At 46.1% G+C, this 27,999-nt stretch overlaps 2 protein-coding genes across 2 annotated transcripts; both read right to left on the bottom strand.

Moving 5' to 3' along the window:
• Nucleotides 1-33: 33 nt before the first annotated feature.
• Nucleotides 34-3,808, bottom strand: sdhc (succinate dehydrogenase complex, subunit C, integral membrane protein). The gene is made up of 6 exons (XM_053882961.1): nucleotides 3,765-3,808; nucleotides 2,419-2,478; nucleotides 1,715-1,816; nucleotides 1,192-1,253; nucleotides 298-461; nucleotides 34-228 (listed from the first exon to the last, which is right to left on the bottom strand). Exons 1-6 carry the CDS (start codon nucleotides 3,779-3,781, stop codon nucleotides 124-126), a joined length of 510 nt encoding a protein of 169 aa, XP_053738936.1. The 5' UTR covers nucleotides 3,782-3,808; the 3' UTR covers nucleotides 34-123.
• A 384-nt stretch (nucleotides 3,809-4,192) lies between these two features.
• Nucleotides 4,193-27,926, bottom strand: atp1a2a (ATPase Na+/K+ transporting subunit alpha 2a). The gene is made up of 25 exons (XM_053884266.1): nucleotides 27,116-27,926; nucleotides 26,733-27,018; nucleotides 26,104-26,178; nucleotides 24,826-24,885; nucleotides 23,452-23,655; nucleotides 22,267-22,380; nucleotides 21,522-21,656; nucleotides 21,051-21,168; nucleotides 19,885-20,153; nucleotides 18,030-18,228; nucleotides 17,218-17,327; nucleotides 15,707-15,841; nucleotides 15,068-15,147; nucleotides 12,838-12,947; nucleotides 12,181-12,356; nucleotides 11,958-12,094; nucleotides 11,737-11,887; nucleotides 10,795-10,963; nucleotides 10,288-10,442; nucleotides 8,936-9,059; nucleotides 7,567-7,712; nucleotides 7,355-7,485; nucleotides 7,181-7,282; nucleotides 6,890-6,981; nucleotides 4,193-4,997 (listed from the first exon to the last, which is right to left on the bottom strand). The coding sequence occupies exons 2-25, from the start codon at nucleotides 26,742-26,744 to the stop codon at nucleotides 4,969-4,971; spliced, it is 3,033 nt and encodes a 1,010-aa protein (XP_053740241.1). The 5' UTR covers nucleotides 26,745-27,018; nucleotides 27,116-27,926; the 3' UTR covers nucleotides 4,193-4,968.
• Between the last annotated feature and the right edge of the window lie 73 nt (nucleotides 27,927-27,999).

The raw sequence follows: 27,999 nt of genomic DNA, 5'->3' as shown, positions 1-27,999 counted from the left end.
CAAGTGTAACAGTACAGAGACCGCGCAGCACGGTAAGTTATAATATAATCTTTATTTACTGCGTTGGTGAGAGACAGAACATGTACACGAAACCTTCAATAGCGATGCGCCGCCGGCGTCCGCTCAGAGCATCATCAAGGCCATGGAGGTGATGATGGACAGGCCGATCACGGTGTAGCCGGTGCGGTAGACCTCAGGGATTCGGAAGCCTTTCCCGATGTCCCAATACTGGTTTTGGAGATTTTGGTTACAACAATGGCGAGTGGTTCAGAGTCGGCAGCAATGCGAGTGTTTTACCAAGTGACGGACGCCGTTGAGAGTGTGGTACGAGGCAGGAAACGCGATGCCGAACTTGGCCAACCCGATGAGGAGCGGGCCGAAGGAAAGCGAGTGGATCAAGTCCAGGTAGTGGGGGTAGTTTCCCGGCAGCACCAGGGCAGCCAGGGCGAAGGCGGAGATGGCTGCACACACACACAGAGTCACGAGTCAGTGAAACGACAGGAAGCACTTGCACTTGAGACTCAGCTAAGGATTTTCATGTTGGCTCTCACATACGCAAACAAGGTTCAGTTCTTTACGATAAGTTGCAGTAAACTTCCACCTCAAAAATGATTTCAGCAACAACTCAAACTAGTGAACTCTTTCAGAGTCCGACGAGTCAGAGGTGAGGATTCTGAGGTCATCAGTACCTCAGTGACTCGGATGTAAGGTCAGAAATGAGTCAGTCAGAGTGACGTGGAGAAGACTGGAGCCAAAGTTAGGACAGACTGTCATTCTCCAAGGTCAAACAAGACACAGCCAACATTCTGTGGCCGGGACAGAGGCGACTTGGACGGGCGGTTCAGGACCGGGTGGAGCTTGGCAACGGACCTCTCATGAACTCATTAACGTCTGAGCCGATCGATCCCTCCTCGTGTTCCATCGAGGTCACCCAAGTGACGAGGACGACCGGGAGCTTTTAGCTGCGTTGCCTTTGATTTCCAACATCTACAGGGCTGAACAGTATCGAACAAAATTTTGTAATTCCAGTAAACAGCAGGAATCGATGGCCACGGGGACATCAACGCCCTGTGGTCCTATTCAGGAGGGGGGCGGGGCTTCATCAAGCAGCTGAGGGCAGCGACAAAGTTTCAGATGACGACGCAGCAGCACCGTCTAGACAGTTAGGACAGAGCGAAAAGAGCCTGTTACCTCCACTGAGTCCAACTCCGGTTCCTCTGTGTGTGATGGACATCATCATGGGGACGGACCATCTGCAACAATCCGTCAATAGAGTCAATACGGAGAAACACGCTGGATAACTGTCAGCATTGATTTGTTTTCACTGGTTTAGCACGCAGATGAGGCCTGCACAACCTTTACAGGCAAGGTCAACACTTTCACAGGACAAAAGGACACATGAATAAAATAAGTTGGGAGAGAAATGAAATGTGGGAATAAAAAGACGATGAGGAACGGAGGGATGAAAGTGCAAACAACAGAAGAAGAAGAAGAAAACAGTTTGGAAAAAAGAGTGGTGGAAATTTAGATCATAGGGAGGGAATACCAAAACAGAATCCAAAGAAAAACTCCAAGATTAGAAAGAAGAGAAGTAAGAGTCAGATGGTGGGTGAGGGTGAAGAAATTGGAGAAAAACAAAGAGATGAATGCATTTATGAAAGAAATGAAATGAGAAGTATTTATTCAAAATAAATGAAGGACCAAAGGGGCGCACTTGTAGATGGTGATGTGAGGAGACATGGGTCGGTTTAGCCGGGCGTTCTTCACCCAAAACTTGTTCATCTCCTCCTTCGCTGTGGTTCCCATCGGAGCAGCACTGGAAAGATGAGGGGGTGAGAAGGTGAGAGGGTGAAGAGGACTGGGTCAACTAGGAGCTTAAAACAAGATCAGAAACAGACACGGAGGTCTGATGAAAACACAGTGAACGAGGCCGCTCACAGCAGACTTGGAAAGCTAAGACGTCTGAAAGAGACTAGAGTCAATATGCCAATCTGATCACAGACTTGGTAAACGCGGAAGTCTGACGGAGCCTTGGTGAACTCAAACACAACAAGAAAAGGTCACAGTCACGAAGACAGAGTGATGCAAAACCTTCAACAGTTTACAATATTCAGTGTTTGTTTTGTGGCATGATGAATTTTTAAATAAAATCCTTTTTAACATCCAGATCAGCTGTTTTAATCCTCACACCTCTCTCAGCTATGTGACTCTCCCCTGCCATCACACTCATGAATTCAAACCCCGCAGCATCAATAAAGTACCTGCTCAAAGCCCCGCCCCTCCCACACGGCACTGAACGTGCAGCTTCTCATGCGCTGTTGCCAACATGACACTGCTAAAACGCTTGTTTGGGTGAGGATCGGTGGTGATTAAATATTAAACTGTGGTGATGCGGATGTTACATAAAACAGCACTTACTGTCTGTAGAGGAAACTGTACTGCGGTCTGGAGAGACACACACCCTGGCGGGCGAACGTCCTGGAACAAGAGACGAGCAATGAGGAAAGACGGAGAGCCCCCAGGAGTTCACAGAGGAACTTCATAACATCATACTCGCTGGCAAAACATTCCACTTTTGAGTAATATTTACTGAGGAACTCAATTATTCACATCGAATTTACAAACATAAGCACAAACTGTGTTGTGTCACTTCATGTGTGTTTAGCTGGAGAAAACACCTTGGAGCAAAAACAAACCTTTAAAAAAGTCAAACAACATCTCAGTGGAAACGTTCATATAACCATAATATCTGCATATGTCACTGTCAGTACCATTACGTTTAATAGTGTGATGCTGGATTAAATTAGGTCATACAGCAGATTTATTTGGCAATTCCACATTAAAATGATGAATTTGTGAAGATCTCTATTTATTTATTACTCCTACTATTATTGTTTATTTTATTTATATTTTGTTTATTTATTTTTTGTTCACTACTGCGTAAGTGGATTCTGACATATTCCCCACAGCAGTTTCACTGTAAAGTACATTAATGGGTCATTTGAGTTCAACTTTCTCCTGCTGCATCAGTTATTCTAGAAGAGCACAATAACATTGTTATAATTTGCTTAACTAGGAAACCAGCCTTTAAAAATACTCCATTACCACTTACTCTAGAGACCCTTATCTAAAAGTGATTAGAACATTTGTGAAAATAAGTTCTTATGACCGTGATCATGTAAAAACGTCATCCATTCATGAAAAAAACATAAAATCCAGCAGAGCATTAAAGTATATTAACGGCGGCATTTGTCTTTTACGAAACATTAGCACCAAACGCAGCCAGTATAATGGTTCCTGTGATCCATTGTGTTACAAGTAAACATTATTCCGCTGATATGAGCAGCTTCAGTTCGACCTTGTTGGTAATAAACTGGACAAAGTTCGACCCTCGCAACAGCATGGTAGCGGTGCACGTTTACAGAGAACGCGCTTTACAAACAACGGTGTGATTTAAGAACTAAGGAACACAGCGGATGGAAGCATAGCTGAGGAACAAGCAAATGTCAAGGGAAAAAAATCACAATATTCAGTTTGATTGTCGATAGTGCTTTACATGACAGCTGACGTTAGCATGCTAGCGCTAACTCACAACAACTGCAGGCTAATGCCCACAAAATACGACAGTACGATGTTAAATGCAGTCTCAGTAGAGTTGTACGACACCTTTCCAGCTATGCAAACACTGGTGTCGCGTGTTAATGACAAAAAATACCCTAAATAAAGGCGTAGCAAAGCTCCGTTACGAGCCCAGATGTACTGACCTTAACAGCAGCGCCATGTTTGTGGAGTGGGGAGAGGAAGTGACGTCAGATGACGAGGTTCGTTTTGGAGTCGGCGCGAGGTTACAGGAGGTCGAAGTGAAGTTCTCGCATGAATGAACGGACTTTTCTGTTTTTAAATGAATCAGTTATAGCTAAAACATAACAATGCAGTAGCTGTACATGAAGCTCACTCATTCAGTTGGTAAATTAATGCAGTATTTCTGTATTATTTTTCAGGCCACATCTCAGTCCGATGAATGACCTGGTCGACAATTAAATAATGAGTAAAAAGTAAACAAAAATAAATAAAATAAAATAAAAAAACCTTTTAACTTGGAACATTCCTGATGTGGACATGTTCACATGCTCAACGTATGCAATTCTGAAATGATTGAGTGAGAAACTAAATGTTTATTAGTATCATACTTTGTCTATAATTCCTCCTCTTTTCGGGGGTTTCTCTTCAATGACATATACATTTGAAAATTTCTTCAGGGACGAACTCGAGGCAGGAAAAAATGATGAATGATGTCGAGTGAAGGTATGGTGGTAAAGAAAAAAAAATATTAAAACAAAAAAATGGAGGTGAAAAACAGAGGAAGGAGTGAATGGGCAGAAAGAGAACGGGATGGATAGAAAGAGGCTTGAGAGGAAAGAATGGAGAAGATGATGGAAGGATGAAGGAGGAAAAATGATGGACAGACAAAAGGGTGAAAGAGAGAAAGGAAAGATAGGAGAGTGGACAATGGAACCAAATGCTTATTGATGGATGAAAGACAGAAATAAAGAAAAACAAAAAGAGAAAATAATGGGATGCATGAAAAATAGGTACATGGGTGGATGAGAACAGATGGATGAAGGAAGGACTGACTGAAGGACAATCTAATGGAGGAATGATGCATGGATTCCCAGAGGACATGCGGGACAGAAGACAGATCTAAAAGAGGGAACAGATGAAAGTGGATAGTTTAAGATGAATAAATTCACAATAATGCAGCTATAACCAGGGGATGGATGGATGGATGGATGGATGGAGATATGAATCAACAGAAGAGAGAGGTGGGGAAGACAGGATGAACGGCTGACTCCAGATTTCACATTTTTATTCAACAGCGTTTGCAGATTCAGCAGGTGAAGCTACAGCATCACACAAACCACTGGGCAGAGTGGCCTCCGAGAGAAGGGACGCACCAACACGGGAGCCTCAGTAATACGTCTCCTGTTCCACCCAACCTGAAGGAGAGATCAGAGAGTCAAGATTCTTCATCTGCATTCATCTGCTGGCTTTTGTCTAGGATTGTGTAACGCAGCTCGCCGGCCCGAGTCGCGCGCATTAACCTAAATGATTAACTGTCACGATAAATTGTTTTGTCTCCTCGTCACTTCGCCGCCGTCATGCGAGCCATTGTTGTGGTCGGTATCACACGCCTGATCTTCGGGTCGTATCTCACGACTCTTCATCAGTGCGCTGTAATTTCCTTTCTCGCCATTCGTGGCCGCGGCTGCCAGACGAGTATAATCTGTTTCCTGGAGCAGATTTAACAAGCGATCATTGGCGGGATAAATACGGCGACGTCGGCGTGGGATTCTATTCACCCATGATGCAACAGCTGGCTTCAACATCCAATCTCTCGCCCATGAAAGAGGTTTGGAAGGCTGGTCTGCGTTTGTGACTGCAGCCGTGGGTTCGCAGATCTAAACAAAGTCACATGACGTAACCGAGTCTCAGCTCGAACCTCGCTGTTGTCTCAGAAAACCAAGGTTGGAACTTGTTCCCCAATATGTCTTGATGGAGAGAAGAGAAGGGCAGAGGAATGAATGGACCGGTCAGATGACGGCTGGATGGAAGGATTGATGTTGATGGACTGACAAAAAATGGATGGATGATAGAAGGAAGGATAAGTGGAAGTTTACCAGGTACAGTGCAGGGTAGTGATGATGACAGAATGACGGAAATTTTTTTGGATTAAAATGTACATACATGTGAGGAAGGTAGTAGGAAGGAAGAAAGGAACTAAGGGAGGGGAGGGATGAAAGAAAGAACTAAGGGTAGAGGGAAGGAGGGTGGGAAGAAGGAAGGAAAGAATTATGGGTCGACAAAGGAGGGGAGGAAGGAAGAAGGGAGGGAAGAAGAAATGAAAGAACAAAGGAAGGAAGAAAGGAGGAATGGTGGAAGGAAAAAAATAAGGCAGGAATGGAGGATGGATGGCAAACATGTTTTCTGTGTCATGACCTTGGCTGAGCGTGATCCGGAGGAGACAGCTTCACCTACTGACTCAACCTTCCTCTGCAGGTCCTGTCTCTCTCTCACCTCACGTCTGTCGGCGTGGCTCAGCCAGACTTGGTCTGTCTCTCTGTGGGAGACAACAATGGCCTCCACGACACTGAAATCTCGCCAGCGATGGCGGCGCCGCGACGCAGATGATGGGATTTGCATCATCGCAGTGAGAGGAAATGAAACCGATCTCAGTGTGACGGCCGACAGCCATGTTGAAATCTTGTTTACATGTGTGATCTTGCCTTTGGTGTCATCATCATCACCATCATCATCATCATTACCGCGGCGGCGTCGAGCACTTGCTGTTGCTTTGACGTGATCCCGGGTCAAACCCGCTCAAGTCTGCTTTCATCCTTTATTCCCAGATTCAGCTGTTTACATCAGACTCTTCCTTGGCAGCGCAGAGAAATGAAGTTCTCTGTTATTTACACAAAAATATTCCGAGGTGTCCCACAAGGCTCCACCTTTGCTACTCAGTGCTTCTGTCTTGGATGTGGTTTAATCTGCGCCGCAGCTTCACTCACAAACACCAGCTTTGTTTAGAGCGAGAAGAGGGAGGCTAGCCTTCTACAAGGTTCACTTTCACTTTCTCTCCCTCCACATCCCTTAGCTTCAGGAATCTCGACACCCGACGTTCCCATCTGCGTCACCGCGCTTTGTCAGACCTGTCTTTATTCCCTTTAGAAGGACGTGACCTCCGCCACGCGCTACATAAGACAAACATGGCGAACCTGGATCTTCTTCACAGAAAAATGAAAACAAAGACGTGCGGCTCTTGAGAGCGTCTCCTCCTCACCATCCCGACAATGAGGCGGAAACGGATTAATCTCTCTTAATAGGCGCTTACCTCCTGGGTTCCTCCTCAGAATTAATTTACGGATCTCATCATAAACGAAGATGAGCAGACTGTAGGGGAAGGCGCAGAACCACCACAGGACCCTGATGAGTGGAAGGACAGAAGGGGGGAGTCAGGGGGAGGACAGGACGACGATGAGTCACAGAACAGCTCACTGCGGCGCCGTTCAGGACGGCCAAAGAGATCAGGCATTCATTGCTGAGCGACAAGCTAATAGCGGCCTATTACGGCTTAAAGAGGTTATTTTTCGGTTCAGTGCAGATATGCAAATGCGGAGCGTACTTCAGGGGGTACATGCGCAGAGCCACGTCCATTCCTGGGCAGTAGGAGAGGAAGGCGGCCAGAGCGGTTTCGACGAACAAGCCGAAGATCAGGATGCGGTTCCTGGTGGAGACAGGAAACAGGAAGTGTTGAGAAGACGGAAGTCCGGACCTCTGCTGAGTGTTCAGCGCTCACTTCATGCCCTGCTGGAACAGAGAGTTCCGTCTGGTCTTGCAGATGATCAGATCGGCCCACTGGACCACCACGATGCTCACGAAGAAGGAGGTGTGACAGGTGAACTCGATGATCTTCCTCTGCTCGTAGGTCTGTCAGGAGGGGTGTGAAAAAAGGGACGTTTGAGGACCACCAGGGGCTGGATCTTGTCCTGGACTGTGCTGCAGACTCACCCACTGCTGCCCGTAACTGTCCTCCAGCTCGTTGAAGTCACGGTCGTCCCAGCTGATGCGAAGGCCGACCAGGTCGGACGGTCGGAACCCGTTTTCAGCCAGGATGACGAAGTAGGTGAAGAAGCCACCGAGAGCTTGGATCATACCTGGAGGAGGGGACAGCACCACACTTGTCATTAGACGGGCGACCTCTCTCTGAACAGGTGGACGACAGAGGGAGGGAAACGAGGCGGATGCATGGGAACAGATGATTGACAGCATGGGGGTAATGGTTTGAAGGACGGATAGAAATCTCAACTAGTGGAATGGTGAAGTGGAGAACAGAAAGGAAGGAGAAAAGATGGAGGGAGGGAAGGATGGATGATTGATGGGCCAGGAAAGGATGGATCAGGGGGAAATGGAAGAGACAGAGGAGCCTGGCTTCTGAGGGAAGGGATGGAGAAGGAAGAATGAAGGATGGTCTTTGATGGAGAGATGACAAATGGATGGATGGATGGATGGATGGATGCATGCATGCATGGATGGATGACTGATGCATGGATGGATGCATGCATGCATGGATGGATGACTGATGGATGGATGAATGAATGAATGAATGAATGATGGATGGACACAACAACTTTCTTTTTCTTTCTTCTGACATTGGAGAGCGACTGGACTTCTGAAGCTCAACAGAGCAACTGAAGGTCATCTCACTTCTCTGAACATGACCTAGTTCCACTTCATTCAGCAAAGCTGGTTAGACAACTAGGAGTCCAGAGCTCCTCGGCTCTGCTGCAACATCTTTCTGCAGATTTAAACCGTCACCTCTCATCTGAGCTCAGCGTGTGGAGCGCGGCTGTAACGTCTGAGAGAGTCTTGTAAACCTGGTTTGATGCGTCCTGCTGGAAACGCCGTGCTCCGTCCTGTCACGCTCCTGATTTATGATCCAGGTGGCCCGTGGGTCAACTCCTCAAATTGCTTGTCAGCCGCCGTATTTGACCTATTTTGAAGCTTGAGGACTCGGATCCAGGCAAAGACGAGGACCACGAACGCGTCACGGAGGCATGAAATGCAGATTTACCTCCAGGTTCACAGCGGATTCTAACTACACAACGCTTTTTTACGATCAACCTAGGAGGGAATATCATCATCTATTGCAGCAGGTTTTGTATTTATGATCAGGAGTGTTTTGTGTCTCTACTGCATTCATAAGTTTGTTGTTTTGTTCAGCAATTCACTGTTGTGAATTGTGAATCTATGAATGCTGGAGTTTTGTCATTTGCTGTGGTGTTAGGTGTTTACAAATCTTACTGAATACTTGTTGAGTCAGATTCATGTTGGGTGACGTCGGTGACACCATCACCAGAGCGTGGAGGGAAGCACTCACCGATCTGCCCGTAGGCCATGCTGATGAGCCGCTCGTTCACCAGCTTGTCCGTCTTGGGGTTCCTGGGCTGTCGCTTCATGATGTCGCTCTCCGCCGTCTCGTACGCCAGAGAGATGGCCGGCACCTGCGGAGGGTCGGAGCGTTATCTCACCGACGGCAGGCAACAGATCAGAGCCACGCTGAAGGTCCGCAGATCTCCAGGCTCAGACTGAGGGCTGTTTTGAAGACCCTCATAAAGACGGAGGTCAGGGGGTCAATGTAATAAAGGCCTTTCATATCGGGAGCTCACCGACCAGCGCGAAGAGAGTGAGGACGGAAATCTCCCGACTTAGAGGGATGGAGGAGGGCGGGAGGAGGGGGACACGCTTGGTGGTCCACAAATCCACTTTGTTTCCCGCCACTCTGCTCTGACCTGCATCTGACCCGGCAGGATGAAAACACCCCGGCTGACAAGTTCATATGTTTGGAAATGAGACCCAAGTTCTTGTACTTTAAAACAGTTAAAAACAAACATCTAGACAAAACTCATATAAAAATATGTAAGGCTCAAGAATTATTATGATTATTATTTGGGATTTTTTTTTTTGCCATTTTTCTTTGGAAGAAAAAGTCAAACTTGAATAAATAAATCAAATAAAGAAGAATAAAGCATGACATTGTAAACATACAAAAAATATTAAAGCAAAATGTAAATAATTTAAAAGTATATATTAGCATTTATTTTGGTATTTTTTATGATGAATGAAAACCATTGAAGTGAAAATGACTTCATTTTAACCAGAAAAATCTGGGACTGTTTCTTCGCCAGACTGAAGCAGTAAAGAACTCGTCTTATTTTCAAAAGTCCATTACGGCGTCTCTTCTCTCTTGCTCCGCTCTGAAGGTGAAACATCAGGAGAAGAAATGAAAGCGTAATGAAAACAAGTGAACGAGCGCGGAGCTTCCTCTCTGATGATGAATTACCGCCCTCGGGGTCGACCCGCCTGCCAACATGTCTGCCAGGGGAAGCGGCGACGGCACGTGGAAACGTTGGAGGTGTAAATGCAAATGTGCCGCGGCGAGTCTCTCTTGGATCCAGAGAGGCAGAAGAAGAAATAGAACTTGACGCCGGCTCCTTTTCACCTTCAGGCTCTTCACATGTGACAATGAAAACCTGTTAACGTCTCTGAGCCGCCTGAAGCGCCTCAACGCTTAAAATAGAAGTGTGGAATCACCAGAATGAGCCGGTTAATTCTGGAGGAGACGATGAACCGCTCCATCAATCACAGGATTTGAGGATCGAGCTGCAGTGTGATGACATCATCGTGCACCTAGCTGGGGTTTGCTCATGCTAACGTAGCTAAGGTGCTCACCATGTCGGTGCCCAGGTCGATGCAGAGGATAGTGACGGTGCCCAGAGGAAGAGGAACGCTGGCTATGATGAAGAGCAGGAAGGGCGAGATCTCGGGGATGTTGCTGGTCAGCGTGTACGCGATGGACTTCTTCAAGTTGTCGAAGATCAGCCGACCTGCGGGAGGAAAACAGAGTGATTGGAAACCCGGTCAAAAGACTGAGCTAGCTTTGAAAGCTTGACTCTGCTTCAGTCAAAGGGACTTGCTGAATTCAGCGATTCCATGTGTCGCTACGAAATGGTACCACCCGCAGCTAGGGGGCAGGCTAGAGTCTCAGCTGAGCTGTTTGTTTTACTCCGGCATCATGAACACAGCAACAAATGTCTCTCCATGTAATAGAACCGACAAACAGTATTAAAACTGTCGTGAACAGGAAGTGATGTCATCGTCTGAACGTGACGTCAGCAGACAAGCTACACTGATGGACGCTTGAGTTTAGGCCACGCCCGCCCACTTCCTGCCGCTCACCTTCCTCCACGCCGGTGACGATGGAGGCGAAGTTGTCGTCCAGCAGGATCATGTCGGCCGCCTGCTTGGACACGTCGGAGCCGGCGATCCCCATGGCAACGCCGATGTCGGCTTTCTTCAGCGCAGGAGAGTCGTTGACTCCGTCGCCTGTCACCGCCACAATGGCGCCCTGCAGAGCCAGAGCGAAGCGTCAGTAGGAGGAAGACAAGTGCAGGGATTCGAGTTTCAGCTGGAGATTAAAAGAATAAATAAAAGCTGAAATCGTCTGATCACACGGAGAGGGACGATCTCAGTTCTTCTTTTTTCAGTCTTGACATTACAAACAAGAACACAGGAGCTGCGACGGCTCTGTCAACTGAAGCTAGAACCAGCAGATTTATTCATGGTTTGTCTGGCGTAGCTTCAGGAAACAATAATGCAGAAGTGTACGCAGCGTGCTTTAATTATTTTTGCATAATTTTGTTTACATTAAAGTGAGTTTTTCTCACTCAATTACATTATTCATTTTTTTATTTATCACCATATTTATTTTTACAGCACATTCGATTATGTACTTATTGTTTTAAAACAATATAATCATTACATAATAATTAACAAAATGATTTTAAAGACCTGCAAATGTATCTTTATTTTCAGTTAACTAGAAATATTTTTTTAATTTAAATCCTACACAATATTATTATTATATTGCATTACTTTTAACGTTTTTTATGCAGTGTAACTTCATTAAAAAAATTAGATCTACTATTTGTATTTAAATTTGACACAATAATAGTTGATAATTCTTGAAAGAGCAATTATGGAAAGCAAAAGCATTTGTGCGATGAATTAAACTCAATGGCGTGAAATTATTCACTGGCTCGACTGAGTCACTGGAGAATTTCTGAAAGAATTTCACAAGTTTGTTGAGTGACATGAGACCGACACTGGAGACGAGGTGACCTGTCGCTGGCAGCCCTCCACGATGATGAGCTTCTGCTGTGGAGACGTGCGCGCGAACACTATCTCAGTGTGGTTCCTCAGCAGGTCGTCCAGGTACTCTGAGCTCATGTGCTTCAGGTCAGACCCGTGCACCACACAAGCCTTGGCATCCCTGTGAGAGGAAAGCCAGCTTGGTAAGACTTATTTCCTGAGTGACAGTGGGGAGAGTCACCGGGTCTGACCTGGGGTTGACTTGGCTGAGCGGGATGTTGAGTCTCTCTGCGATGTCCTCCACGGTCTCGTTGCCCTCGGAGATGATGCCCACTCCTTTGGCGATGGCCTTGGCTGTGATTGGATGATCCCCGGTCACCATGATCACCTGACCACAACAACTTAAATGATGAGTCTGGACCACTTGGGCGCCCCCTGGTGGGTCATCGCAATTCAACATGAAGCTACTGATACCTTGATGCCGGCGGAGCGGCATTTCCCGACGGCGTCCGGCACGGCGGCGCGCGGAGGGTCGATCATGGAGATGAGGCCCAGGAAGCACAGCTGCTCGGTGGGGAAGTTGGGGTCGTCGCAGTCAAAGGTGAAGCCACGAGGGAAGTGAGAGGACGACAGGCTCAGGTGGCAGAAGCCTGCGAGGAGGGACGACGACAAACCAGTCATACTTAAGATCGAAAAAAGGAAGTCACATTGGCGGGAGAAGGGAAGAAAGAAAGAGACTAGACTGACATTTTTATGACCACTGACACTTGTTATTGAATGTTAAGAATAAATTTGGGCTAGAAAGAAATAATCGAAACCTTTGACATAGCTGTTACAAAACACACTGAAATTAACTTCACAGTAATTCAAGGGCTCAATAAGAGCGAGTTAAAAGCAGTGCTTAAGACCGCGGCGCTGCGAATTAGAACCTTCACTCCTCGCCGACCTGTCAAGTCGCTACCGTCGTCAGCCGAGACTAGAAATAGATCCTCACGCTCAGCTTCATAAGTTGTCAAGTGGCAGCGCCACAGGCCAACAAAAACACTCCCTTCATTCTAATGCTTTATACGGTGTGTCTTTATATAAACAGGAAGTGAACAGAATTCAGCAGCTCCTGTGGCGCAGGCTCACCCAGCACCCTCTCCCCGAGTCCCCCCAGCTCCACATAGGCGTTTTGAAAAGCTTCTTTCCAGCTGTCGTCCAGCGCTTGCTCCTGGCCGTGGATCATGATGGTGCTGCATCTGTGAGACGGAGACCATGGTTCAAGCTGAGAAACATCGCAGCGCCGCTTCTCTCCTGCCAGTAACTTTCCCGCCAAATATAGAGCAGAAGAATATTACACATGCAACAGATACCGGGGGTATCATGATGAGCCTCCGAAATAAGACGACAGATTCTTTTCAACATGAGATAAAACTCGCAGCCTTTAATTGCTCTGCCTTTGATATAATTAAGTCACGCTGAGTGAAAACGACTTGCAGGCGGAACCGGGAAGATAATTGGGAGTCTATTTTTAAAGTGATTCTTTCGGCTGCTGCTTTCAACATGTGCGCATTCACTACTTTTCTGTCAGCGTCCAAGCCAAGAGTCACTGAAGCTGACTGTCGGAGGGACTCACCTCGGTGGGAGTGTGCCCCCCCCTCCCACCAGATAAGAGTTGGACTCATCATGTCTGACGCGTTAAAGTTATAAAGGAATTGGTCACCAAGTCCTACACATCGGGATGAGCCAATGAGTCTCAACTACTCAGCAAGTCTTTCTGTCATTTGAATCTGGAAGAAAGTCTCTTCCAACTCATATTATGAAGGAGTCCCACAAATCTGAGTGAATCCCAGGAACTCAAGGAGCAGCCCCGGAAGTGGGTCCAAGTCAAGAGTGACTCACCATTGGCTTGATTTTACTGACAAGATTTATAAGACCGCTACAGTACAACACATGTAAGTACCGAGTCCCACACACACAGTGAGTCCCACAGTGACACCAGTTGCACAATCTTAACAGGGTCAACTTCGCAACAGCACTGAATACCAAGGTTGCATTGGAATTAGGTGTCACACCAGTTGCAACTCAGGATCTGAGTCTGACTCACAGGAGTCCAAGACATCGGTGAGACTCCTTCACGTGAAGGTTAACCTGGGTCTGACTGACACACAGTGTCTTGGCTTGGCAGAAAAGAACGCAGGTCTGACACCTGGGACTCCTGAATCCCACATATCTGGGAGAGGTCTTTCACCTTGAAGAGCCTGAGTCCAAGTTCCAAACCAGGACCACCTGGATCGGAGCGGTTTGTTAGTCTCGTCCAGGAAAAAGAGGAGTAAAATATCCTTCTTGAAATATAGAATATTAGCGGAAAGCTTTTGAGAAACGGAACATTGACCTATGAAGGTTGCGGATTTGTGTAACCCGGATCTGTCGTGAGTATAAAGCAGACATGAAAACGCTCATTAGCACCGCAGCGTGTCACTCGAGTCAGGAGGACGGTCACCCCATGTTCTTCTGCGTGGACTCTACCAAAAAGGAGTCACCACACGGAGTCTAGCTAATGATTTTATCTGCATATCTGGGAGATAATTAAGGACTCAATCCCTCCATGAAGTTTCAGTCAGGATAACACTGAGAACATCTTTGAGGATAATTTATTCAGCGCTGATATTTACGCTTTGGGTCGGTAAGAGGGATTAAGGGAACTGATCTCCTCTAAAAGGCCTATTTAAAGGTTACACCGGAGGATCACATCAGCCAATTAGACTCCAGCGATTCCAAAACTCCGATAGGTAAATAGGATCGCGGTCCGTCCTACAGACCCGCGGCGCCTCTGAGCAGAGAGTGAGTGTGTTTACTGGTGCAGCGTACGAATCACGGCGCGGGAAACTCATTAGAGTCCCAGCTGCACCGTAATTCCGCTACATAAAAAGAGGTTGTTAGCCGCAAATGGAAGCAAATTCTTTTATTGGTCTAATCAGAGCAGGACTGAACAACACAATTAGGTGGAGGCGCCGTTTAATTAGCTGTTCTTTTCATTTTGGGAGCTGCCGAGACTGAAGGAAAAGACGGGTCGACGCAGTTAAGCCGGACATCTGGGGATCAAGCACCCGATGTACCTGACACCTCAAGTCCTTGGCTACAGAAACCACAGTGTTTAGCCAAGGTAGGACCCACCAACACCCACATTGGGGGCCCTTGATACCAGACTGGAGGAGCATGATAGCGCCCCCATATCTTTGAGACGCCTAAAGACACGCAAGCATCCATCAGCGCGCCTTAAACAAGAGTGTTGACCAACCACAGAAGGACTGACAAACAGCCTGATGTGCAACCAAAAAGCTCAGCATGAAGACACGTCCCACTTGAGCAAACCGACCTGTCCAGGATTCTCTCCGGCGCCCCCTTCATGACCAGGATGTGTCCAGACGGATTCTCTTCTGCTTCGTGGACGGACAGCTATCAGGGAGGAAAAACAACCAATTCAACAATTCAGGTTTATTTTTCATGAGATGCAGCAGGAATGAGTTTTGGCAGAACCAAAGACGAATCAACTCAAGTGCACACTAGGCGCCGTATGGATTGACTTTCATTCACAGAGAATTAATTCTCGCTCCAGTATTTTCCTCCGGTGTTCAGCTCAATTTACATCCTCCACACACACAACATCTGGGTCTGACTCACAGCGGATCTAATCGGCGAGAACCTGAGCAGAATTGCTTGAACCACCGACACAGATGTTTCTATTTTAAGTCAAACAGATTCATGCTGCAAGTTCAAATCCCCAGACGGCGACCTGAGCGGACTACAGGTGTTCCAACACAACCCAGAGAGGAGATTTAATTGCTGCAATGCCCTCCGGCAGTACTGTATACTCGGGCACTTGGGTTTCAAGTGGATGATGAAATGGAGAGGTTTGTTAACTCAATTGGCGCCCAACGTTGGGCTCACTAGTAGCAAGGGGAAAGTGCCCCGCCACTCTCTCACAGCAGAGATGAGACCTCACCCTTGATCCTACCTGGTACTTGTTGGTGGAGTTGAAGGGAATCTCAGCCACTTTGCGGTTGCGGCTCCTCATCTCTCGAACGCTCCCGCAACACAACTCAATGCACTTGAGCAGCGCGGACTCCGACGCGTCTCCCGCCGTCTCCCTCTGTAGGAGAGAGGCAGGCACACAAAGGAGTTCATCTCACAGCAGAGGAAAATGTTATACTGGTAAATATTCTGCCGGAGTATCTGGTGACCTGCCCTCACCAGTCGGCCCAAGTAAGGAGGACAGGTTCCCCATTTTGAATAATAACTCGTGAACAAGATCTCACTTGAAATCCTCCATTCAGGGAAGGTCTCCTGTCTAACCGGAGGGAACATTGAGAACCACAGTCACAGATTTAAGGGGGCCCTAACTTCTATTCGATGGTTAAAAAACAAATTATTCGTCGTCGTGAACCATCCAGGGAAAATGTTTCAGCTGCGGTGTGGCGTCAGAGGGAGGATGATTTGCGATGATTGTGCTGCGGTTCTTTAGCGCCCATGATGTGCTTCAATGATCTCTCCTCCTCCAAAAACGCAGCATTATCGCTCTTCACTGTAAAACTGTAGCATCGTTCCCTGAGAGCCAATTTATTATAATCCGCCGACGACTTTCCTGACACCAGATAGGACGGCAGCCACGACAAGAGATCCCTCTTTGTTCCTGTTTATTCATTCATGAAGCGCCGCGGAAACAAGGACACACACGAGCCGCCAGATTTGTCCTTGTTTGTGCCTTTTCATGAATGAATAAACGGATCAGGACCACTTTTCTTGAGCTGTGATGGAGTCGGGGAAACTTGGAGAGAAGCCCGGAGGTTCGTAAGCCGCGCCACAATTTCTCACGGGTCAGCGACCCACAGTTCGGAGGTGATGGTGGATATTATTGACCCACTCGTGCATCCAGTGGTGTTTGTGTGCGCAAAGCCAGGAGGGGGAGTTTCTTCCTACGGCGCCTCCAAATCCTCCGCGGAGTGAGTGTTCTTGTTCGAGAGGAAGTGAGTTATGTGAGAGGTGACGGATCTCATTTTCATTCCTGGTGATGGAGAGTCTCCCTGAGTGGAGGAGATTGTTTACTTCGATGTAGCCCATGAGCAATAACATTATGACCAGCTGTCTAATAAAGCGTACACTAGTGATGGAGGGGTGAAACTTCTGCTGAGCCGGATCTTTGAATCACCAGAATGAACAAATCAATCTCAAAGACCCACATTTAAGCTGGACTTTTACTGAACGTGAAATAAGGAGGGGATTTTTTTTATGACTCTGTAATACAAAAAAACGTGGTGATTCCATTCTTGGACTCCCAGAATTCTGAAGTGAATCCCTGTTATCGGACTTTTCCTTGGCTGTAAAGCAGACATGAGTCGCTCAGAGTTTTACCCAGGTTTGACCTCAATATAAAATGGAACTGCGCTGTTTTATTTTGGAATAGCTGCTGCTGAAAGAGGAATGTCATTTGCCCCAGTCAACTGAGGTTTAACTGAAATGTTTCCTCACCATGAGGATGGGCAGGTGATCCTGTCCGGCTCTGAAGTCGGCTCGGTTGCAGAGTCCGGCCACTCGGGACAAGGCAGACCAGGTAAGAGAACTCTTGTCAAAGCCAGAACCTGGGAAGGAAGGAAGGAAAGACAGAGGGTTTTTCTCTCTGTGTGACTCTCTTGAGTCTGATTCTTTATCTCGCACTTCAACCTGAAGCTCTCAGAGATTCTTCAAACAAATATCTAGGTGTGATTCCACCTGCCTCTCCTGACTTACCGTAACCACTCAGCTCTACAGTGCTTGAGCCTTAACTGTGGACGTGGGAGTCAAGTGGGCAGGAAGTGAGGCATCTTGAGAACGCTGCTATCATTACCTTTGTTTTCCTCACAGACTCATTGACTTTCAGGATTTAAGTCATTATTTCATTTCCAGTATGGAAATTATATTTCCAAAATTATTTTTTTTAAGATTATAAATAATGATATTATGAATGAAATATTATGCATTTGTTACAGAACCATAAGTCCAAAACAGACCTCAGTCAAAACTCACGCCTGAAATATAAAATTTGGAATTGGAATATAAAAACTAACTGCAGCAATTTCAGTCCGAGTCGACTGGAAAAGACGGTCTGGATTGGAGGCAGTTTTATGGTGGCAGGGAAAGCGATTGGTTCTGCTGCAGCCGCGGAGCTCTGGATCGACATGTTTGCTGCCGAGGGGCCGCGCCGCCCCCCAACACCGCTGCTCAATTAATCCGAGTGTCAGGACTCTGCAGCGTGAAAACGGAGCAGATGAATTTCAGCAGGAGGTCTGACGCCTCTCTCTCACCGGTCTGGTCCTCGGAGGTGTCCGCCTCGTGGATCTGGTTGTCGAACCACATGTGGGCCACCGTCATCCTGTTCTGGGTCAGCGTGCCCGTCTTGTCCGAGCAGATGGTGGAGGTGGAGCCCAGAGTCTCCACGGCCTCCAGGTTCTTCACCAGGCAGTTCTTCTTGGCCATTCGCTTGGCAGTGAGAGTCAGACACACCTGGGTGGACATGAGGGGGGACGAGAGGAGGGAGGGCACGGGTGTGGGGGGGGCCCAGAATGAAGGATTGTTAGTGGAATGCAACGGTGCATTCAAGTGTTTATGCAGGTGAAAGCATGCGTGGCTCAAACGTGATTGTGTGTGTGTGTGTGTGTGTGTGTGTGTGTGTGTGTGTGTGTGTAGAGCAGGTGCACTGGGACACCAGAATACGATGAATGTGCACATTCATGAGGCAAGATACGACGACCTGAACCCACATTAATTCATGTGAGAAACCCGACAAACACACACATGGCCCCAACGAAACACACATTCACGGGGACGCACAGATGTAGAAACAAATACACACGTCTGCCGCAGGACAAATGGCACACACATGCAGGCATATACACACACACACACACACACACTCACACATGAATGATCGCACCAAAACATATGCGCAAAACAAGGTCACACTCAGGTCGGAACACCGGAGACTACACAAAGCAAAACACACACCCATAAATGCATATAAACAAACACACAAACGTACATCTCCAGTCACCCGAAAACACAGCTTCAGACACTTACACTATAACCACACACAGAATGAAACACAAAGATGGGAAGAACCCAGGTCGCACTACCCTTTATGGCCACTAGTGGGACAGCGATGCGTCTCAGCAGTACGAAACTCAGACTTCAAACCATTAACTGCCAATTTTGACCCTCAAAGGTGTGAAACCCCCAGGAGAACATGGATATCAAGTGTGTCCCAGACGGAATAAGGAGCTGCTGCAGGCTGATGCCTCTTCACTGTGGGTACTCAGCACACACACACGTCTATACAGATCTAAGATTTCAAATGAACGGTTCCAGATTTTATCTCTCAACAACACGACCGATTTTCTGGTCCAGGCTCCCGCGGACCGCAGCAGCATCAGAACTCCTCTCAGAAAGTTCACTCTCTTTCTCTCTCTCTCTCCGGCTGCCGAAATGTCGGCTAGTGGCATTTGACTCGCACTTTTGTTTATTGTCCCGAGGGGGCAGAAGTTTTTGGATCTTTAATAAAGCGGCTGAAATTGACTCCAGGGGAAGGGAGTGTGACGGCGAGCACGTGTGTAACTAATGACAGTGACGAACGCCCGCCGCCGTCTGGAAGTGTTGGCGGGACGAGCCAGGCGTGGAAGGAGATGCTCAATATTCCTCATATTAGCAGTTAATCAAATGAGGCTGTGGAATGAAGCTAAATGCTTCAGCGGACTTGAATATTTATTCCTGTTTAACGGCTGGTCGACCGCCGCCACCGCGTCTCTGGCTGTTCGGCTGAACAGAGAGCAGACCAAGGACACTTCAAGAGGCTGTCGGGGAGTCCGAAAATACAGCCTTGTAAAACATCGGCTTCAGAAATCTGCATCCAGTTGTAAATACATGCAGCGATGAGGAGGCAGCTGGTGCCGCGCGAGACCTTTCCCTGACCTGCCAGGTTAGGTCACGGGGGCAGCAGCTGCAGCAAAGAGGCCCAAAGAGGCTTCTGTTCACTACAAAGCTGGTGACCACAGGAACATTTTACAAGAAAGATGGAGTGAAACCATCATGTTTTAGGGTGAAATTTGAAGTAAACGAATGGTGTGCAAGTGTGTGTGTGTGGACCAGGTGTGGGATGGGACTCACGGTGACGGTCGCCAGCAGGCCCTCGGGCACGTTGGCCACGATGATGCCGATGAGGAAGATGACGGCCTCCAGCCAGGTGTAGCCCAGGATGAGCGACAGGATGAAGAAGGAGACCCCCAGGAACACGGCCACGCCCGTGATCAGGTGAATGAAGTGCTCGATCTCGATGTTGATGGGCGTCCGGCGAACCTCCAGCTCCGACGCCAGAGTGGCGATGCGACCCATCACGGTCCGGTCCCCCGTGGCAATCACGATGCCTCGAGCGGTGCCTGCGGCAGGAGGCCAGATTGTTAGAGCCAATGTTTTCAGCTTCCTCCATGTGCAGCAGAGGCTTTGCTTAGAACAACAGCATTCACACCTCAGGACAGAAATACGAGATGGAATGGGCGGTCATAATGTTTTGGCTGATTGGGAGCGATCTGAGCCTCAGATATATGTGTAGTACAGAAGCAGCACGACAACAAATTTAGCTACGAACAAATCAAAAATAAGCACACACAACACAACACAACACAACACAACACAACACAACACAACACGACTCAGCAAAATGGTTGAGCAGCACAGCAAGAAATAAACACAACATATGACTGAAAACATGATCACAAAAACAATAGACAGCACTGAAAACACAACACCACAAACACCAAAACAATACAACTGATGGCAAAACACAACTGCAAAGTGATCAACAGGAGAACAAACTGCTTCATGTCAGAACAAATTCAACACTAAACTGTTAACAAGACACTGAAGTGATCAACAGCTAAGCTTTGCCTTTAAAAAAATTACACGACAACAAATGGGGAAACAAAACAATTCATCATGTTTGCAAGCAACTGATCAGTAAACACAACAGCCAACAATACAACAAATCACAAAAGATGAAACAATGAGTGCACAATCTTCCACATGGACGTTCGAAGGTTGTAAACACAACAAGTACAGAACACTGACTTACTGCACCAGGAAACACATTAACCAATCGCTGGACAGATGAACATTTAGAATGAAACAACTCATTTCAGCGCATCTTCACTCACTGCACCAACAGCCACTGACAGACACAGACAGACAGAAGCACCAAAGTCTCCCAAACTCCCTCGTCTCCAGATGGTTGGCGACACACGACACTCGACGAGAGAAACCAGATGTGACCTACTGACCCTCGACACAGTTGGTGGAGAAGAAGCAGATGTTGCGGGTCTCCAGCGGATTGTCGTGCGTGAACTCTGGCGAGCGCGTCTGAGGCTCCGACTCTCCGGTCAGAGACGAGTTGTCCACCTGGAGAGCAGAGTCGAGTTTATCTTTCTCATCCACAAAAACATTTCATCACGCAAACCCAACACTGAGCAAATATATATATATATATATCTATGGTCAACACAACAATAAATGACTACTAGTAAACACAAAACTATTGCTGAACACACACACACACAGCTCATGAAACACAATCTTTCACACTTACTTCTCAGTGCAACAGAACAAATGCCTGAGCAGTGCTACACTGTTGAAACTGAGGTGACAAACTAAAAAGCTGTTGTGAATTTAATACTTAAAAAACAAAAGTAGCAGCATAGCTAGTGTGGCAGGGCTCCAAGCTGAAGTGCAGCAGCAGAGTTCAGAGCGCCGACCTTGCAGCCGCTGGAGGAGATGACTCGGAGGTCGGCCGGGATGCGATCTCCTCCCTTGATCTCCACCAAATCTCCCAGCACCACCATCTCAGCCTCGATCTGGAGCTTCTCTCCCTCGCGGATCACGATGGCTTGCTGGGAGACGCCAGAGTCAAAGATGTTGTCAGCAGAAACACGGTCACATGGTTCCATATGCTTCATATTTAGTCGTTCAATTCAATTTATTGTCGAGTTTACACATTTGTTTTGTGTTGTTTTAGCACATAGCATTAGTGTTTTGTGTCATGTTCACTTAATTTTACCATTAAATGTTGTGTCTCAATATATGTATGCATTTTCAGGGAACCATTTTGCTTTGTATTTAGATGTGGTTTCTTGTGTTTGGTGATCAGAGTTGTGTTTATTGTTCTGCTATTGAGTGAAGAGTTTCTTTAAGCATTTGCTTACAAGTCAAGTCTTTATTTTTTTACTGGTATTTGGTAATATATGTGATACGATGCGTGTCCTCTTGTGTAGCTGATCGGGTGTTGTGTGATTTGTTTGTTGTGTTTGGGTCATGCTGATGTTTTTTTATGAATATTTGTCAGATTAAATTATGAATTGTTGGTTTGGAGATAGACTTTGGTTCACATGAAGTGATTTGTTGTGTCTGCAGTTGTGGTTTGTGCTGAGTTTAACTTCCGGATATCAACAGACAGGAAGGTGACGTTTCCAAACCATGGGGTCAGGTGACCCGGTCGCTCACCTGCGGCACCATCTTCTTGAAGGAGTCCATGATTCTGGAGCTTTTGGCCTCCTGGAAGTAGGAGAAGCACCCGGTGATGATGACCACGGCGGCGAGCACCACGCCCAGGTACAGCTGCGGACACAGGGAATAGCCAGATGTGAACCACCAATCGGAGTTCATAGTCAGCTCCTCAGTTCCCCGAGGACTCTGGGAGCTCCTGCAGCTGCGGCTCACATCTGTCCCGCCAGGTGACACACCAGAGGCTGAGTGGATAACCGCCAACACTCCACACCTCCATGATGTCATCCGGGTCGCGGCGCTCAGCTGGAGACGGTTATCTCAGCTAGCGACCGTCGACGTCTTAATTCCGGGTTTGTGGAGTCTCTCTAATCTGGGGAACATTATGCAGATGAGGCGCCGCCGGCGCTTTGAAGTCGCGCAGCATCCAGCCGCAAGGCCCCGGCGGCCCAGATTAAATTGTCGGAGATTAAATTGTCACATGTTCATGAGCGTTACGTAAGGCTTTACGTCGCCGGTGGTTGCGTAATGACTCGGAGCCACAGAGAACAGTGTGTCGGTGGGGGGTCGGTGCCGATGCCGGCGGGGACGCCAGAGTCAGCACCCAGTCAACTGCGGGTTCCATCAGTTCCCGCTGGACTGGGGTTACTACTGCGTGACCCGCTTGTTTTGGCACGGTTCTCGGAAAGCAGCCTCACAGAGGAGAGGTCGCCGTTCTCTGTGTGCAGTGTTTGTTTGTTTGATTTTTCATGATGATAAGATTGTGTCAAATTTTAACAGTGTCTGAAAACATATTTTTTATACAAATATAACTTTTAAAGTTTATTCAGTTGGAATAAAAACAAAAATTCCATAACTAAAATAAAGAAAAAAAATTAGTTAAAAGGGCAAAAAATATATTACTTAAAAAGCAAAAATATTCTACTGCTGGAAAAGGAATTCATAAATATATTAATTATTTAGAAAAAAATATATTTCATACAAAAATAAGGGGATAGAGGCATCTAAGTGAAATAAAAATGAACAGTAAAAAGTCCCATCTAATAAGAACAACCCACCTCCGCCTCAACTCCTCCTCAGCAAGGTGAGGTGAAAGCCACAGGTGGGCAGGAAGTGAGTGGCGAGTATTGGTCGTACACCAACATGCTAACGCTAATGTCGCTCAACAAAGCCGCGATGTCTCACATTGTCGTTGACCGGCTCGTCCTCGGTGGCCACCTGGATGCTGTACGCCAGGAAACACAAGATGGCGCCGATCCACAGCAGGATGGAGAATCCTCCGAAAAGCTGACGACAGAACTTGATCCACTCGGGGGTGGTGGGGGGAGGGGTGAGGGAGTTGGGGCCATCGCGGGCCAGAATCTCAGCAGCTCGAGCTGTTGTCAGACCCTGTGGAGGAGGCACGCTTGAGAACATGTCACTGAACACTTTCAGACCAGAATACGGCGGGCGAAAATGCTGGGAAAAAATTAGGAGAAAATTATTGTTAAAAAAAAGAAGAAAAAAAGGAATATAAATAAGAGTCATGTGATGAGTACACTTTACCTACTGATGGAAACCAATTGTAACTACTGCAATGAAAATCTGTTTATTTTTATATTTAAATCAGTAAAACAATGAGAATATTTACTTAAAAATAAAAATGAGAGAAAACATCTTTTCAGAAACTTTTTGACGAACAATATTACATATAAAAAGAGTAAATATTGAAACAATTATTAGGCAAATATAAAAATTGTAACCTCATAAAAAAAAAAAAAGATTTTAATCTGAATTCTAAGTTTTATGTCATCATAAGTGAGCTAAACAAAACAGAACAACAGAACTTATTATTATCACTATTATTATTCAAATTCAAATGATAAAGTAATGTTTATGTTTCCAAAAATAAAAATGTAATTTAGAACAAAAGTCAGTTTCTTTTCTTTACTATTATTGCAGTCAATAATTTGAATAATTGAAAAACCTACCATCTATTCAAAATATACAATAATAATACATCAATCAATAATACTGGATGCAGTTCTTAAAACCTGAAAGGAATCTGAAATAATAATTTAGAATATAATAATAATAATAACAATATAATATAAACTAAATCAAAAGTGACATTGCAATATACAGTACTAAATATAACAGAAGTATATATATATATATATATATATATATATATATTCCATCCCACTTTTCAAGTCAAGGTTTCCACGTCACTCATGTTGACATTTCAATTCTTTCTTCAGAAATATTTCTGTAGACGTGGCCTTTCAAAGATCCGACACCGAACAGCAACTTAACTGAGGCACCACTGGCCCGTGTTTGAGAGGAACATGTTGCAGTTGTCTCGAAGCAGACGTGTCACTCTGCAAATACGAGTGACATTTTCACAGCAGGAGAAATCCACGTCTGAGATTCCAGCTGCATTCTGCCCACTTAAAAGAGGCTCTGCGTGTGAGCCAGCGTTTATGTGAGTGAGAGAGTTTGATGTGTCTGTGCAGGAGAGATCAGATCTGTGAAGCATCACGGAGGTGTGTGTGTGTGTGTGTGAGAGGGGGGGGGCACCTGTGAGGTGTCCAGGCCGTAGCGCTTGCCCAGGTCCTCCACAGAAATCTTGTGGTCGTCCTGCAGGAAGGAATCATGAATCAGTACACGGCACCATGAACTAGTTTGAGTGGAGCTACACTCTATTGCATCTTCTTCACAACTGTAGAGTCACATGTGAAGTGGAGAACCCGGCCGACACCAGACCTCCTGCCGGGGAATGGCAGGCAGCAGCGTCGGGAAGAGAGACGTGGAGCGCAGCAGCTGTCAGCCAGGTGTCGCCGCCTCACTCTGGCGCAGGCATCACCGCTGCTGTCCTCAATTAACAACATGGCAGCTCAGTCTCACTGCAGTTTAACCACTTTAGCTTTATTTATGACCACATGTTGGGTTTTCTGTGTTCCCAGGCAGCTACGGCTGGGACGGGCTGCTTCCTCATCGGCCCAGCATCGTCATCATCATCTTCATCACTGAAGACGCTTCACTGAGCGCCACAAAAAAATGGAGGAATTTCTGGTCATAAATATTGAATTATTACAATTATGAGTATTTTGTCCAAAAAAAAAAAAAAAGTTATATATTTTTAGGTTCATATATTTAGTTCTTAAAAAATGAAAAAAAAAAAAAAATGTATAACTTTTCTGGAAAAAGTCAACTGAAATAAAACTGAAATAGTAAATTATTTTTCATTCTGAAAAAATGCTTTCATAACATAAATAATAATACAAATATAAAATGAACCTTATTCATCTAACAGAACAGAAAAAGACCATTCCTCTAAAGAAAATTATTATTCAGTGATTCAAAAAATACATTTTTTGAATCACTTTTTTTTTCTTTGATGATTTGATCAATTAAAAAAAGGCAACAAACATTTTCATTTAAGTAGAATAAATAGAGATGCATGCACAATATATGTATTTTCCCTATTAAAAAGGTCCATGAAAATGAGGTTTTGAATCATTAAAAAAAATAAACTAAAAAATAATAATTGAAATTTAAAAAAGAGAATTAATCGATTATAGAAAATAGAATTCAGATGCATAAAAAGGAGACAATATAATTTAAAAAAATAACTTTCTACTCAATGTAAAAATATGTATCTAATGTATGTTATTTTTACAGAATATGTACAGAATTAAAATCCTGTTGAAATGATTCAAACATTTGAATTAAAAATAGTAAATAATAATAAGTGTGCACGTGTCCCTGGTGTGAGGTGCGCTCCTGCTCCGGTGCAGACTCTAAAGGCTCCTCTCTTCAGAAGTATATGACCATCAATATTCAGTGTTTCCTCACCAGAGCCACTTCTTTCTTCAGCTCATCCAAATCTTTGTCCTTCTTCCTCCTCTTCCCTCCATTTTCACTTCCCCACTGTGAAGACAGAGAAGCTGTGAAAGCTTTGGTGCCGAACCCATCCTCGGGCTGACGGTCACGTGACGCGGCGACATTGTGTCGGCGCATTTACATTCATAACTGTGTCACAGGCTCAATGGAGTCTGTGTTCGCCGGTTCATTTTAATCTCCAGCTGCAGCCGCCAAGCTGAACACACGTGAGCGACAAGTGTGTTTGAAATCATCTGCTGCTGTCAGTCGCCCCTCAGCACCACACGTGTGTGTGTGTGTGTGTGTGTGTGTGTGTGTGTGTGTGTGTGTGTCTTAGCAAACAAGATTGAAAGAAAGTCATAAGGAAAGCGGAGGGAAGCACGAGCCGTGAGGATCGGAAATGTGTCTGGAATAGCAGGCGGGAGCCAGATTATCAGTCTGCCCGACAATAAAAGCTAAATGGACCGGGCGCGAGGGAGGGACCATAAACAAAATGACAAGATTATCACAAAAATTCTGGAGCTGGCGACGGCAGCGAATAGAGCCGGGGACAACATCAGGAGCATCTTAGCCTGTAAATATATTGACTCATCTGGACTTACCCCTCGACCCATGTTGAAGGTCCGGACGTCAGCGGGTTATAATGTGAAGGACAGAACTCAGGCCGGCGGTCACCGCTGAGACCGCCCTCGTCCACGTGTGCAGGCTTTTTTGGGCCTTGCACCCATGACCCCCTCTTCTGTTTGCAACCGTACACCAGCCCAAAGGAACCCATGACAGGCCCCCCTTCTCCGGCACCTGCTCCCTCTCCATCAAGCTCAGCGCCACTTCCTTGGTCGGACAAGACTCCGTCCCTGTACGAATGGAACGCACCTTCCTTCCAAGATCCTAGGATTGGAACACATTTGACCGGCATTAGTGTCCGTAATAAGCCTGAAGCTACAAGCTAATTCCGAAATATGAGGCTAAAATAATGCATGCTTACCTCAACAGCAACACAAGGATTCTTCCAACTGTATTTGAAACTGACTCGAAGGACTTCAAAAGCTGGAGTATTCTTCAGTAGCCTGAAGGTACGTTCCTGAGTTTCTCCCATCCAAGTGGTTGTGGGTTTCCGACTTGACTCTTAAGTTGCGCTAAAAAAAAAAGTAATCGGAATTGGCGGATCGGCTTGTAGCCCTTGATCTACGGCATCTTTGGGTCCATCAGATCCTTCAGAAACGATTCGAGATTTGAAGGGCCTGAGACCATGTTGAGATCAAACTGAATACAGAAACGTAAGTCCAACAGTCCTATAGACACATTCGTTTCAGAAGCCGATGTCATTTCTTCAAAATAAAAAAAAATTTAAAAAGAAGAACATTGTCACCATTGGAACAAACTAGCCGCTCTATTCAGTTTGGTTTCAACTACAACACTATTTGAGCGAATGATGCGGCAAATGTCGCCCAGAAAACTGGTTGAAGCTAGGACGCATGCATGCGGAACAGACTCAAGAAGTGTGGTGGACATCAGCAAGAAGTGCACTCCAGTTTCTTCCCATGGCGTGGAAAACTAAACCAAGGTGAAGCAACAGCTTAGCACCAGCAGGCCTACAAATTCAGACCTAACATTTCACTTCATCCAGATCCCATTCCACATTTATAGGAGGACCCTGTCTTCAAGTATTAACGTTGGCATTTAATCCGTTAGCATCAACGCTGTTTAACACAACTGTAGTTAAATTCACGGCAGAGCGTTTCCCAGAATGCCTCTCTTGTTTATGTTGGTAAACATCGGAGGAGCAATAAAACAAAACGATCCACTTAAAATGACTCACAGGTCCGATGATGTTTTCGCACATTTTTCGTGGGAAACAAACACATACTC

The sequence above is a fragment of the Synchiropus splendidus genome, chromosome 13 (assembly GCF_027744825.2).
Source record: "Synchiropus splendidus isolate RoL2022-P1 chromosome 13, RoL_Sspl_1.0, whole genome shotgun sequence".
Lineage (NCBI taxonomy): Eukaryota > Metazoa > Chordata > Actinopteri > Syngnathiformes > Callionymidae > Synchiropus > Synchiropus splendidus.
Note: the sequence above shows the minus strand (reverse complement) of the source record. Positions and strands in the feature narration are given on the sequence as shown.